The 15,333-nt window shown below is 38.2% G+C and overlaps 1 protein-coding gene across 1 annotated transcript; it reads left to right on the top strand.

Moving 5' to 3' along the window:
- Positions 1-5,561: 5,561 nt before the first annotated feature.
- On the top strand, positions 5,562-15,250 carry BDH2 (3-hydroxybutyrate dehydrogenase, type 2). The gene is made up of 9 exons (XM_008938250.1): positions 5,562-5,633; positions 7,172-7,250; positions 10,159-10,255; positions 10,759-10,867; positions 12,021-12,081; positions 12,742-12,855; positions 13,397-13,455; positions 13,816-13,908; positions 15,168-15,250. The coding sequence occupies exons 1-9, from the start codon at positions 5,562-5,564 to the stop codon at positions 15,219-15,221; spliced, it is 738 nt and encodes a 245-aa protein (XP_008936498.1). The 3' UTR covers positions 15,222-15,250.
- Positions 15,251-15,333: the final 83 nt, after the last annotated feature.

Genomic DNA, 15,333 nt, shown 5'->3' with positions numbered 1-15,333 from the left:
GCTTTTTGGATGGCAAAAAAAAAAAGACAATGAGTTGAAGAAAATATGAATGGGAATGGATCACAAACTGATCTACTGTGAAACTTCTCAGTCTTAAACTTTTTATTCTGTCATTCCTAAACTGGTCCTCTTCTGGGTGTTCCATGCTTATATTTTTCAGAGTGCTGTTGAGTTGTAAAGAACTACAATTCGTTTCTCAGTGTATGGCTTTTATACCATCATTTCTCTAAGTTCATAGAAACTGCATTTTCATCATAATTTTAACCTCTCAGTCTGGACATAGCAACAGTAGTTACTAATTTTCTGTTCAAAGGGCACGTGGTCAGAGGTTCCTCTAAAACTTCTTACAGTACTTCTGCAGCTCAGTCAATTATAGTACTAAGAGCAGCTTTGTAATTTTGCATCATCTTTCAGTAGACTTTTAGTTTCTGTCTGCAGTTGGGAATTGGAGTTTTTTAATAGTAAGCAATGGACCTGATGCTTTTCTGCTACACTAGTGAGTGGAAAATAAACTGGATGATCAGGGCTACAAGACAGACTATTTTACTAGCCTGCTTATGTGCATTGTGAGACCTATTTTTTTTTTTTTTGTATGTTTGGTTTTTTTTGACAATAAACTTTAATGTGTTAAGTATTTAAAAATATTTTTGTTGGTCACTTCATTTGTGCTATGATCTAAGGATGCTGATGACAATATTCAGTGTCTAAAGCCTATCTTTTATAGTAGTCTCACCACTTCCATCATCCTTGTACTTCTTGTATGTGTCCTTTTAGCTTTCTGCAATAGTTACTGTCTGCAGAAGTTTACTGTTGCCCATGTCCATGTCACTGGTGTTTTGTTTAATATGACTCCAGAAGGGAGTGAGGGCCTAAGAGAGCTGGTTGATATTCAAGCACCCTTTCCTCCAAGATCAAGATCGGAGTAAGAAACCAAGCAAAGGAAGGAGGAGACCTGCCTCAAACTCAAAGGCAAGAACACTGGACAGCCTGGAAATTTGGGTGGAGGGGAACTTAATCGAGTTCAACAAGAGCAAGTGTAAGTTCCTGCACAAGGGGAGGAACAACCCCCCATGAACCCAGTACAGGCTAAGCATTGGCCTACTGGAAAGCAGCTCTGTGGTGTGGGACCAGGAAGTCCTAATAGGCAATAAATTAACCATAATCCAAGTGTGCCTTTGTGGTCAAGAAGGCCAGTGGTATTCTGGGGTGCATTGAAAATAGGGAAGTTCTTCTCCCTTTCTACTCAGCCATAATGAGGCCACATCTAGAGTACTGTGTCAAGTTCTGGACTCCCCAGCTCAAGAGAAATGGGGAACTACTGGAGAGGATTCAACAGAGGGCTACAAAGATGATTAGGGGTCTGGAGCATCTTTGGGGAAAATCGGGGAAACTTTATTCTGTTTAGCCTGGGGAAGAGATTTTATCAATACCTGAAAAAGTAGGGGGGGAGGGGGAGAGGGGAGGTGTGGTGTGTCAAGAGGGTGGGACTGGTCTCTTTTCTGTGGTGCCCAGCGACAGGAAGATGGGCAATAGGCACAAAAGAACACAGGAAGTTCCACCTAAACATAAGGAAAAACTTCTTTACTTTGAGGCTGACAGAGCACTAGAACAGGCTCCCTAGAGGGGTTGTGGAGTCTCTTTGGAGATTTTTCAAAACCTGCCCAGATATGGCCTTGTGCAATCTCTAGGTGAACCTGCTTTGGCAGGGAGGTGGGATTAGGTGATCTCCAGATGTCCTTTCCAACTCCTACAATTGTGTGATTCTGCTTTCTAACCGTCTGTCTCTCTCGAGGAAATGTTTGAAGTCTAGGAGATACATCCTCCTCCCTTCCCCTCCCACATATCCTCTACTGCCAGCTAAATAGGATTTTGGCACTCAAAACCTGAGATCAACTCTTTTAAGAATAAGATTATTAAGTTGTACATAGGAAAGATGTCTGCATCAAAAGAATCAGCTTTATTCCTATAAAATAAGGATATCAGTGATGCTAAGTCTTTGCTAAATTCTCTGTTTTGGGTTACCCAAACTGATAAGCAAATGGTTACATTGACATGTTCTGGGGGATTCAGCTCTTGCTGGCACTGCAATAGTCACACAAGGATTATTTAACATGATGGAGAGACTTCTGAGATTTTTAATGAAGAACTATCTATATCCCTTGAATAGCTGAAAACTACCTACTAGCATAACTACTAAGAGATTGCAAGTATTTATTTCTTAATCTCTGATCTGGAATGTATTTTGGGAAGCTTTTAAAGATACTGCCAGCCAAAAATATCCAGGTTCTAAATATTGTTACTGAGTCCTGAGTTCAGCACTGCACTGTCTCCTTTCCTATCACAGCCACAGGTGTGTAAGAACAATTTATTTCCTGGCAGCAGTAAGTACAAAGTGCTGGTGGTTGCATGGAGGACTTTTTATTTTGTTTTGGGGTGGGTGGGTTGGTGTTTTTTTCAATTTCACACTAGGATTGAAAGATTTCTTTTGGCTGCCAGGATTTTTCTTTTTCATTCCCTCTACCTTGATGTTCTAATAAATGAATTAAACGGATCTTCTAGAAGGGAGAAAGAAAGTGAGTATATATAAATTTATCTCATCTGTCTATAATTTCAAGGGGATTTTTGTTAATTATTGCTTGCTTGGAACATTTCTAGATTTGGAGATTTTTTTTCTGGTGATTGAATTGAAAAATAAGAACTTTTTGCAACAAGTCTGTGTGAATTCAGTAGGCAAAAGTTTAGCCTTCTGTCCCTAACTGCTTTTAGGAAAACTAGTAAAAGTTTTTTTACTGGGGAGCTGATTTATAAAGCTTTAGGAAGATACCGTGGTTTAGCAGAAAGACAAGATACACAAAGTTTGGCAATATTAAATTTGTGTCCCAGTTTACCCACAGAAATGGCTTTTCTGAAGAAAATGTACCCAAATGTTCAGGTGGGACTTCAAATTCATTAAGAATACTTCAGGGTAGCTTCAGGTCTCGTGTACCTTATATATAAATCAGTTTGTCCTAGAATTTTCCAGTCTGATGATATTAACTCTGCCTTAACAAATGTAAGTTAAACCACTAGATATAAAAGGAAAAGGAGGTAGATCACCAGTTTAATAAAAAAAAAGGACAAAAAGGCAAGTATTGTCCTATTTTGGAATTTGATAGCTTATAGATAAAGATATTATTGATAAAGAGAGATTGCTTGGGAAAAACATGGTCGTTGCCTTTTTTGGTGGGAATCCTGTTGATTTCTTGAATTCCTTAGAGAGAATGGACAGCTAATGCTGGTGTTTTGTGTTATATTTGGGGGTTTGGTTCTGGTTTGGTTGCTCTCTTTTTTTTGTCCTTTTCTGTGCAGGAGAAAAATCACACTTTGAGAATATTGAGTTTCACTAGATGGCAGCATCACAATGATTTAACAGGAAATTACGTCCATCAAGCAAAAGCTGCCAATTAGACTACAAATCCCATCAAGCACAGCGAACAAAAGTATAAAACTTCCTTTTGTACAAAGGTCGGTAAATACAGCGAGCTGTTTGAGATCTCTTGGTGAGTGACTACAGTAATACTTATTTTTAAATGCTTCATAGAATCGGTGTGGCAAACGTTCATAAACAGTGATTGTTAGATAGGAAAATGTATTTATAACGTATTTTGCTTCCAAAGTTTTAAGGTGATTTGGGGAAGTACTTGAACTGATCGGTTGAGGGTTTTGTTTGGTTTTTTTTTTCACTGAAAATACGACAATGAATACGAAAGATCTTCCTCTGCCTGGAAGGAGCACTTTGAGCTCATTGTTGAGATACTCAGGACTTGATAAAATTAGTATAACTTTTCCCAGGATTATATGTTTAAGGGATTGTGGTTTTAAAAGTGTGTAATCTCATTTTGCTCGGTTTACCTGGTATTTTTTAGCTATCAACGCAAAAAGGCTATGCTAAGACAGGCCCAATCTCATACAACCCTATATAGCTTACCATCAGAGGGATCTGAAGAGATGTCTTTTTTACTAGCCAGGCTAAAAAGTGATTTTAAGGTATTGTGCTTTTCCTTAATTAGAAAGGTGCTGATCTTTTGTTCTGTGCTTTGCTTCTTCCTTTGTGTGCGTGTGTGTGCCAGTTGTGGGGGAGACCTACAGTGAAACGTTTCAGTGTCTTAAAACATGGTCTATAACTCAATCTGACTTTAAACCAAGAGGGATATTTTTTTTTTTTATCAGAACGGAAGGAATTCTTCAGTTAAACTGCTTCAGAAATCTGGTATGTTGAATCTGTAACCTCCAGAGAAACAAATTAGTTTTGCATCAATTTTTGTCAGGAAAAGCTGCTGAGAAAACAATTTCTGTTTAAAATCAGAGAACACTGTGGTTTCAGATGTAGCACACTAAATCTGACTTGTTAATCTGAGTCACAGCATGAATTTGAGCATCTCCAGATGACGGCATTGGCTGCTAACCTAGGGGAGAATGTGGCATACTAACTTCTCAGTGAAGTACTCGTTATGTTGGGTCCTTGTATATATTTAAAGACTTCAGCTTCTTGGGATGCCTTTCTACATTCATAGCTACATAAATATTGCTCTGTGAATTATAAAAGTGCAGAAAGCTTTGACTATTGGGAACCCAGATAACAAACAGCAGATATTGCATTCTGACTGGAATACAATGATCTTACTTTTTAGGCAGTTCTTTCAAACACCCTTTTACTCCTTAAACAGCCAAAAATCCTACTGGAAACTTCTGAATCCATAGGAGTGAGAGGGTTGCATTTGCTTTTACTTGTTTATCTGCAGTTACTGTTTTACTTGTTTTGCATGCTGTTATTTCTTTAAGCATAATACAGCATTGACAAGTGTGTTACTGGGCAGACGAAGGCTCCGTTTTGCCTTTTGGCTGGACACGTTGAGTAAGGTGGAGCCTCTCAGAGGTTCCCTACCACATGCCCCAAGCATGCTCAGTAGTTCCCTGAAAGCAAGCAATGCGTGAGAGAGGCAAGACAGGACAGAGCTTTGTTCCCAACCCATCCTCCTGCCTTGGAGCTAGGAATCTGCTGTACTGGATGAGTCCTAAAACAGTTCAGAAGAAACACCAAAGACAGGGTATTGTGTGGAATTTATTGCAGTCTAGGAAGCTGATGAGTTTGTAGCTTGAGAGGAATAGAAGACCTGCTTTCGTTCAAAGAACAGAATAGACAGTGGAAGCATTAGGTTACATGTTATTGCAGTTCTGTTGTGTTTCATCTTGGCTTTCTTTTCTGTTTAAGGAAAAATAAAGTCAGATTTCTGTTATAGTAAAGCTTGGCTTTTGACCTCAAGTGGCTTTTGATCTTTTTGAGGTCCTTATGTATGGAAAACTGTCTGTCCCGTTGAGACAGTCCCCGCCTCAGAACCATGGGTGGCTGAGGGCCACACTGCAGCCAAACGGGACAATCTGTGATATGATTTGGTGGCAGAGGTACTCTGAATCATATCTAATTTTTGGAATGCATTTTCAGCTGATTCTCAGGGAGTGCTTATTGGCTCATTTTTTTGTTAAAGATTCTGTGACATCTTCTGTCTGCACAGGTCAGCGCTATGGGTCGGCTTGATGGGAAGGTCATACTGCTGTCTGCGGCAGCCCAGGGGATTGGACGAGCAGCCGCTATAGTGAGTTGGAAAACGTTTGTGCTTCTGTAACTAAGCTAGGTCCCTAATGCTGGCTGGTCCAATGACACCTGCACCAAACAAGTTCTCAAATTAATAAACCATAGATGAAGCCAGAACTATCAACTGAAAATTCAGGGAATGACAATAGTCATTGTAGTGTGTCATGCACACTTTGTGCTGTTTCAGTTTCTGAAAGAATTAGCTTTGAGAGGTGACGTTAGGCAAGGATAAGAGTAAGATTTGAGAACAGCTATAACTACTTTTCTAACAATATATTGTTGGTACTGTCTGCACCTTTCATCCAGTATCTCTACTGCTTTGTTCTTGGCGAAGATAAGAGGATAGAGGGAATATCTTCAGTTATAAGACTGGATACTGTGAAGATCCCATACAGTAAAGCCAAGATAATATATCTACATTAATAGGTGACGTAACCAAGTCTACTGATACTAACAACACAGCAACAACATTGTTCGTAATGAGCAACTGTGAGAAATCCTTTACAAATTTTATTTAATTACTGTTAAACAGACTTCAATGTACGTATTAACTTTCTGGTTACCTTTTCATTCCTTTTGTCCGATTCTCACCCAGCTAGTTCCTTCTTCCATAGCAGATAGAGAAACTAATAAAGTTATCTCAGTATCTCTGTAATGTAATCAAGGCAGTAAAAGCTCCTATAAGTAGAATTTTTGCCAGGCTAATTAGTTTCTCCTGCATGCTGTTAAGAATGCAGAAGACTGCTGATTTTGGCATTTACATTAAAACACTCAGTCCAAGTAGTAAGCAAGGCTCCTGATGATTTCACTATGTAAATACCCAACAAGCCACAGAAGACTGGCATGTTTAATGCCACTATACTCTTAAGCTGAACTTGAGACACTTATTTGGAATAGTAGCAGCTACAGTTTGAGGTGTCAGAACACATTTGACACAGGGGTAAATTGGTTAGCATAGCTGTTGATTTATCAGTAACCACAGTGCAGAGAAAGCAGGTTTTCATGGGAGCATTAAGAATGAAGGAATATCTCTGGTGACATATCAAAAGTTGTGCTTCTTTTAATATTGCTGTAAGCTACTGATTTGGATACAGAGGGTTTTCATAAAGTTTGTATACCATCACTCCCTTTTTGACTTGTGCCTTTACCTGTCAAATCTCATAACTTCATTTCAGTCCAACAATACAGACAATTCTAGCCCTAGGTGTTTGTAGCATGTTTGCTATTCCACATGCAGCTACAAGAACAATAATAATGCCAGTTATCTTAGTTATTTACTGTTCTTGTACTTCATTTTTGGATTCTTTAAGGAAAAGCTCTTTAGGTATGCCTTGTATCACATATTGTTACTTAGTTATCCCCAGAATGTGTGGTAATTTGTGTCCATTACTCACTTGACATGCCCAGAATGAAAAGTGAGAGATCAGTTGCCTTCAGCCAGCTTTTATTTCAAGCCAAAAAGGAAATGAGAAGAAAATAGATTATACTTCTGTTAAGATATTCAATATCTGAACTGCTTCTCTTGCTTGTTTTCTTCAGGCTTTTGCTAAAGAAGGAGCCAAGGTCATTGCTACAGACATCAATGAGTCTAAGCTGCAAGAACTGCAGAAATACCCAGGTAAATGACTTACAGAAGGCATTAGTTCAGCTCTTGCCCGTTTTTTTGTAGACTGCCTGAAATATAATTTAAGGGTAGGGGAAGATTCAAGAGGCCAGAAAAAAAGGAAAATGTCCAGACTAATAGTTTAGATGTTGCCATCGCTTTATTCTGTGTTATGGAATGGCAGAGGTTTAGTGTCTAAAATACTGCAACATCAGCATATCAGACTGAGTATTATTCCGGGCGTGTGGATTAACTCTGAGTTTCTTGTCTCACAGACACAGTTATTTCTGCTTCCCCAAATGGCACCCATTGCAGCTACCTTTTGAGATCACTAAGCTAATTGTCAAGTATATCACTCTAAAAGGCACGGAATGCTTTTCTTTTATCATAAGAACAGATATACAAAAAGTAGATTTAATACCTTGCATTTCCATGCTCCATACTTATTAAGAAATACAATAAAAAGATAGCTGTCTAGTAGAATTCTCATGTCTTCAGAAACTAATTCCACCAACACTGGATAAGTCTGTTCTGTTTGTACAAATGCTCAAGCCTGAAGGTTTCTTTCCTCCTGATATCACAGGAACATACTTCAAGGAGCAGGTTTTAGATAGCTGTGTTTCTTAATCATAAGTGACACAAGTGTGGGACATTATATTAAAAAATATTTTTTCATTCTTAAAATAAAGTATTGGATATATTTTGCAACTGAAAATACTTCCAACCGAATTTGATGGAAGGAAATGGATTTAAAGAATTCCTATTATGGGTTGACAGTCAAACATGCAAAACCACTTTCTTCTGGCACAGCTTTTAGAGTGAGCTTTGGTCTCTGCTGACCGCAGTTCACCACAAGCAATCCCTTTGTAGTTTTTTTAGGAACTTCAGGACTTTGCAGGTTCATTCTGAGGGTGTTGAGGAAAGTGCTCCATTTTGAACTGTACACTTTTTTTTCCTCTGTTAGTGTGTTCTCAAGTAAAGAGGTAATTTCCCATATACTCAGAGCCATTCCCATCTTTTCAACACGCAATTAGTTAAGCTATAATTCATCAAGGCTTGGCACATTGTGGTCTTTGAATTTTATCCAGGAGAGGTAATTCCAGTGCTGATGTTAATCACCAGCCTGTAGTCTAATTGCATTGTTATACACAAATCTCTTCAAAAGTGTCTGTATCATTTAACTAAGGCATATAAAGCCCATTCATGGACTTGTCAGTTTGGCTTCAGAAGAAAAAAGGTTTTTATCCACTTCAAGTCAAATTCTCTCACAATTTAGACATCACTCAGATGCTTTGTGGACAGCTTTGCAATATTTCATAGAATCATGTATGCTAGATAAGACTTCTGGAAGGCCTTTGAGTCCTGCCCACTGCTCAAAGTGGCTTTGGTTAGAGCAGATTGCTCAGGGTTGTGTTGAATCAAGTTCTGAAAGTCTCAAAGGATGGAATTTCTCAACAGTCTCTGTAGGCCCCTGTTGCAGTACAACTTCCCTCCTGGTTTTGAAATATTAATGAGATTTTTAAAACAAACAAGCCCACCAAAATCCAAGAACACCTTATATTTAGTCAGAGTTTCCCACATTAAAACTTCTTTGTTGCCCTTCATCTTTCCACCATGGGCCTCTGCAAAGCCTGATTCCATCTCCTCTACAGTCTTTCAACAGGTAGCTGTAGATGTATTAGACTGTGTGTCACTAGTTGCACGTGACTAAACTGTGCATCCCAAAATGTATTTTTTTACGTGTTCTGCACTAGATGTCCCTTCATCCCAGATGCAGGATATGAGGTGACCAAGCTGTGGCAGAAGGGTGATCACCAGCAAGTCTTAGTGCCCTGGGAACCTAACTGTACCTACTAAGGGAACTACTGGAATACACCCTGACTCCTCCTTTTCCACTCATCCAGGTTTCCTGTGCGTTTGTGTATTTGAGAAGGGAGCATAGCTCAGTCTTTACATGCAGTGTGGAGTGAGGGTGCAGGCAAAGTGTGTCATGAAGTATACCTGTTCCATAGCAAGGATTCAACTTTGACATGGTTGAGAGAAGGTAGTTGTGTTATATTACTGGAATCTGCTTAAGTAAAATGAGATAAAATAACATGTAGGTTATATCATAACTTCTTAGAGCTTACCTGGAAGAGCAGTTTTTACTTTCTCTTTCTACATCTGGCCAGAGGATGGCATGGCAGTGGTTGGCCCTAAAGCAGTTCTGTTAGAGGAGCTGATTCCATTGAAAAGTGTTTGGAAGAGTTGTCTTTTGTTTAGTTGTAAAAAAAGTATTGAAAAACATAAGCATCATATTTTTAAACTAGCCTTCCCAATAGAAGCAATCAACTCATTACACTTCCTCTTCATTTCTATTATCGTGGCTATGACATCATTCCTGGTTACTGAAGTTACTGGTTTATGCAAAAACACTTTCTCATTAGTTAAATGGTATAAAGCTGATTCATCATATCCTCAACTATGCATAGATAGATGGCATGTAATGTGATTGTGAGTATTTGAGACACATGTAAATAATTTCAAGTAATTATTGTTCTATAATAATGGGCATGAAAGCTTGTTATGATTATACAGGCTCAGTAATTCTTCACTTTGAGGGTGCAGTGGAATTCAAATTTATTGGAAATGGGTCTTTTGGTAAATAATGTTAGCTCATCTGCTTGTGTGATGCTGTATGACAATCAAATGAGTTGATCTTTCTTTAATTGCCTTCTTAAGCTTTAAATAGCATACCATGCTTTTCATTCCTGTTCTGATTTAACTATTGAACTAATTTAATCATTAAATGTAGTTCTTGCTCAGTGTGTCTCCATGTCGTGGTGGAGCTGACCTGAATCCTTGATACAGTCCTCAACACTTCAGAAAAATAAACTGTTGATCCTTAGCCAAATACACTGAAATTAATGCTATGTTTTTCTAGGCATTCAAATACGGGTCCTGGATGTCACCAAAAAGGAGCAGATAGAAAATCTGGCCAAGGAGATAGAAAGTATTGATGTCCTCTGTAACATTGCAGGGTAACCAACTTCTACTTGATCCTACTTTTTCCAGTTTTTCCTGTAGTTTCTTTTACCTACCTGTATTTAATTTCTTTTGTTTTAAGGCATTTTGTGTCTTTAGTATAAATCTTCATGTGTTTTCATCAACACTGAACTTGTTGTGCGTAGTTGTGCTACCCAGGCCAAGAGAGAATGGCTTGGGCAACACACTCTATGGGTTCCCTATACTCATGGCTTTGGCCCTCCTGGCATGACAGTGAACAAAGTTGATGGTCTCCAGTGCTCCATCTGTTTTAATTTCCCTGTTGCCAAACATTTGTTTGCACATATGAGTTCTGTCTTGTCTCCACGGTACTCATCAGAAGAAATACACTGTCTCTTGCTTTCTTTAAAAGAGCTCTTAGCCCTCCTTTTCAACTTTGAAAAGGTTAGCTATTACAAAATAGTAATGGAAAATTATGCATAAAAAGCCATAGGAATATAAATCACAGACAGCAAGTCACTTAATGCACTTATTGTAGGTTTGTTCATCATGGAACCATTCTGGAGTGTGAAGAGCAAGACTGGAACTTCACTATGAACCTCAATGTTCGCAGCATGTATCTGATGATCAAGACATTCCTTCCTAAGGTAAGGATTGGTTGTCCAAGATTTTTAGTCTCTGCTGTACTGTGTCTGGAGTGTGAGAGGTCTAAGCTGTTGCCACTGTGACAACATGGGGTTTGAGATAAAAAGGCAATATGCAGCTTTGTATAGGGGACGTCCTCCTCTGAAACATTCTCTGCACTTTGCAGTCCTTCAAGCAGACCATCTAAAGGCTGTGGTAGAGAAGATCAATTCAGGGGTTTTGCCTTGTGTCATTTGTAACTAAAATCCTTTGAACACAGAGCAGTGAGGGAGCCATTGCAATACAGTGCTACCATATTATACTATAGCACATGGCTGCACAGTAGGAAATATTTCTTAAATATGTATATTAGTAGGCATTCTATTTAAACCTGGAAATTATCTTGTGAAGCAGTTCAGTGCCAGTGATGCCAACATGCTAATTATATCAGAACAACAATCCAATTAGTCTAGCAGCTTGAGGACACTTGTGTTTGACAAAGTAACTGGATTTGGGACTACAAGAATGGACTGAATAAGGTGTTTGTATTCCTGTAAATGCAAGGAAGATGACTACTCTTTTCAGTGTTGTTCCAGTTGTTTGGGGGTTTTGTGTTTGTTTTGTTTTGTTTGTTTGTTTTAAATTGGTTGGGGTTTTGGTAATTTTTTTTGGTTGTGGTTGGGTTTTTTATCTTGGCTGATCTTCTTTTTCAAAGTTTCTTTAACAACTTCAGTTATATCAGGTTTTGAGATGTCTAAACAGGTTCTAATAAGGACATTTACAATTCAAAAATGCTGGAGAGTTGTGTTTTAGTCTTCTCCAAAGCAACAGAGAATTAAATTAGGGCATTGGTAAATGGCATGAGCAGAAGTCTGTGTTGGGTAATTTACTGTGGTGTTGAGGACAGTGATTCAGAGGTGGCTATCTAGGAAAAAAAAAATCCTTTTCTGTCATAGTCTCCACCACTGAGATGACTTAGGATAACCTAGCAAGAATTTCAGATTCTGCTTTACTACTTCAGTCAGTAGATCTAAGATGGATAAGCATTTATTCATGGCAATTAAGCTCTGTTGTCCTGTGTATACAGGGCTGCCTGCAGGTTGTTATGGGCTATTTTGCTGGGTCTGAACATGACAAAATAGATTGTGTTTGAATGACATAAGTATTCTTTTGCAGATGCTTAAACAGAAATCTGGAAATATTATAAATATGTCTTCTGTAGCATCCAGCATTAAAGGTCAGTGACTTGTTAGCGAGTTCCTTATAGGAATCTTTAAAATAATGGGAATGCAAAATAAATATTGCAACTTTGAATTCCGAGGACACAGCAAATCCTGTGGAGAGATCCAATTAAAAAAAAAAAATAAAGTGAACACACCACACACATACATGCAAGGACAGAGTTTGGAAATTGCAGAAACACTAAGATCTTTGCCTTTGAGCTTTTTAATCTGTGCCCGGAATGTTTTGCAGCATCCTTGTAACCACTTTGTGTTAACTAAGTTATAAAGAGGAATTATAAAGAGGAATTGCTTCCAGTAATATCTTACTACATATGTTCTTCAGAGAAATGACGGCTATGTAGACACTATAGCTCTGTTTCCCAAGGAAGCCTGATGGGGTGACTGGCAAATGGGTCTCTGCTGTTCCTAAATCTTTGTTTGCTTTGTTAGATTTTCTAGACTACTCCCCAGATTTACACTAGTGGAGAGATCATGCACATTGCTCTGGTGCATGCCTGAGTAGAATTCTGGCATTCAGCATTCCAGTTAGCCAGCCCTTATAGAGGTATTACAGGTGCTATGGGAAATGCTGGAGTCCAGAACTGGGTGCATATTGAACAAACTTGTCTCTTTTTTTCTCTTTTAAATTGTGTGTCACACTGACCTTCTGTTAGGAGTTGTGAACAGATGTGTATATAGCACTTCAAAGGCAGCAGTTATCGGTCTAACAAAGTCTGTGGCTGCTGATTTCATTGAACAAGGCATCAGATGCAACTGTATATGTCCTGGTAAGTGTTCTAAAGTCATTTCGTAAACTAGCAGCAGGTGCTAGAAGGCTTGATTTATTTTGACATGATTAACAGAGAACAGACTTGCAAATGTCAACTAACTTTACCACCAATCTAAAAGAATAGGACATGCTTGAAACACTTCTACATTTAAAACAAAACAGTTGTTACTTTTATAGTAAAGCTATATGTTTAGTCTGTTGGCCCAGCACATGCACACTACATATGCATTGCACAGTATTTGAATGTTCTTTTTCCAAATACACAGCCTAAAAGCTTAGAAGTAGGCAAAGGCTAGCTAATGGGCTACCCATTGTTTAACCATGTGTGAAACATATTGAATTGAATTCTCAAAAGTCTTGCCCTCTATTGAAATTTAGAATCCTGTGCTATGTTGACAGTTTTGCAGTCTTTCACCTGAATCATATTATGAAGTTATGCATAAGTGTTAAGACATACAAATAGAACTGACAAACTGTGGGGTTTTGTCGTGGTTGTTGATGCAGTTGATTTTTAACATTGAATTCAAAATTTTGCTTAGGAACTGTTGATACACCATCTTTACAGGAAAGAATCCAAGCCTGGCCTAACCCAGAACAGGTGAGAAAGCAACTTATTACTCTGATATTTGCATTTCAAAATTATTTGGCATGCTTAACCATAATAACCTAGATAACTGAGAGCTCTCCCTTGAAAGGCCTGGGAATATTTACCACCAAATAGAGAAGGATTTGTGGTGCCTTTATTCTGGAATCAGAAATTTAGGTCCAGTCTCCTACTATTTTTCAACCTGAAATTTGTACCACTGTTAATCTTCTAATTCCTTTTTCTAGCATAAATTTCCAACTCTGTACTAAAGGGAGTTATGACTTATGGAGTGTTTCCAGTATTGCTTTGTCCACGTCACACTAACCCGATTAAAATATAGAATTGATATATCAAATTTTCTTGTGTATCTAGGCATTGAAAGACTTTCTGGCCAGACAGAAGACCGGTAGGATGGCTACTGCTGAAGAAGTGGCCCATCTCTTTGTGTACTTGGCCTCTGATGAAGTAAGTATGGAATAATAAAATTTCCTGTCACTTAGTCCCGTGCTACTTGGCTGCTTCACAATGCAGGGAATTTGGTTTAGGAGGAATTAAATTGTCTTTTAGCTGGAGCTGGATTATTACAAAAATTTAAAAACTGATGATCTTTTAGTGAGTTCAATCACCAATACAAAAAGTACTCTGAGTGTTGACAGTGATTGTTAAGGCATAGTGATAGACAGTGATTTCATAGCCTGGTGGTTTCATGTCATCTGAGCAAATCGACTGACCTTGGATCATGCTAAATGATTGGAGAAATGGACTTGACTGTTTTTCCAAGTTTGCACCATAGCTACATCCTATTTTAAGCAAAAAGCTCTAACAGTCTTCACCTACCTTCACTATTCAAGAGCAAATATTTGCATGGAACTACTGAAGATGTTAACTAAAAGAGCAAATGCTCAGAATTTATCTACTCTTTTGGCATAAGGAGAACAATAGACCCACTAAGGTGGCTGTGCACCAAACTCTTAATGACCGCTGCAAGTACTACCAACACTAATGAGCACATATCAAGGTTATTGTAGATGCTATAAATTTACTATGAACCTAAAACTGGACTGGATTCCTCTGGACTTGCCCAGGAGTCCTACTGAACATTACAGAATAGTTGAATGGAATTAATTTAGTCTTAATGTTGCTATCTATTAGTAATCTGTTTCTCATTTTCATCTTGGTTTTAGTGTTTCTGTAAAGCTACTAACTTTTTCTAGTCTTGTCTACATGTGGTTGAAAACCCTATGACAGAATTGCAGTCTTCACATATATCCCAACATGCTTCAGTACTGGCGTAGAGAAGAATACCAACAGCTCAGTTGCTTGCCTTACTATCTGCGCAGTCTAAATTTTCAGCTAAATTGCCTTATGATTATTGGCTGGCCTGGCCAGGTTCTGCTCAGCTGAACAGAGCTAATAACATCATAGTGTGAGGTATTATTCCTGTGAGTAAGATATCTGAAGTCTGCCTTACGTGAATTTATACACTCAGGAGGCAGTTTCTTCTTAATGCCCCTAAAAATACTTCTGCTGTGCTCCCCTGAGTTAGCTGAAAGACTTCCATTTCTAAGCTTGTTTTTATTATATTTAGTCAGATATTTCTATAAAACAGAAAAAAATGTATAAAAAGAAAGCAGTTTTTTGAATTTTAAGAAAAAAATGTTTCCATGTAATTGGTAGCCAGGAAAAATTAACTAAAATTATTGTTATTTTTTATGTTATTTCAGTCTGCCTATGTGACTGGCAATGAACTAATCATTGACGGAGGATGGAGCTTGTGACTGACCTACCTGCAAATGGAAATTTATATCGTGAAAGGCAAAAAACAAGGATCACGTTTCTCAGTTAAGATAGCTTGCAAAGATTTAGGTTACACACGTTATGTCTTTCAAA

This window comes from Merops nubicus, unplaced genomic scaffold (assembly GCF_000691845.1).
Source record: "Merops nubicus isolate BGI_N331 unplaced genomic scaffold, ASM69184v1 scaffold7234, whole genome shotgun sequence".
In the NCBI taxonomy this organism is placed as follows: Eukaryota; Metazoa; Chordata; class Aves; order Coraciiformes; family Meropidae; genus Merops; species Merops nubicus.
This window is presented reverse-complemented; position numbering and strand designations above follow the sequence as displayed.

Excerpts from the sequence above, each read along its gene's own strand:
- BDH2 (XM_008938250.1), top strand. The coding sequence starts at position 5,562 with ATGGGTCGGCTTGATGGGAAGGTCATACTGCTGTCTGCGGCAGCCCAG. Across the intron at positions 10,256-10,758 it reads GTCCTCTGTAACATTGCAGG|GTTTGTTCATCATGGAACCA; the intron begins GTAACCAACTTC and ends CACTTATTGTAG. Across the intron at positions 12,856-13,396 it reads ATGCAACTGTATATGTCCTG|GAACTGTTGATACACCATCT; the intron begins GTAAGTGTTCTA and ends AATTTTGCTTAG.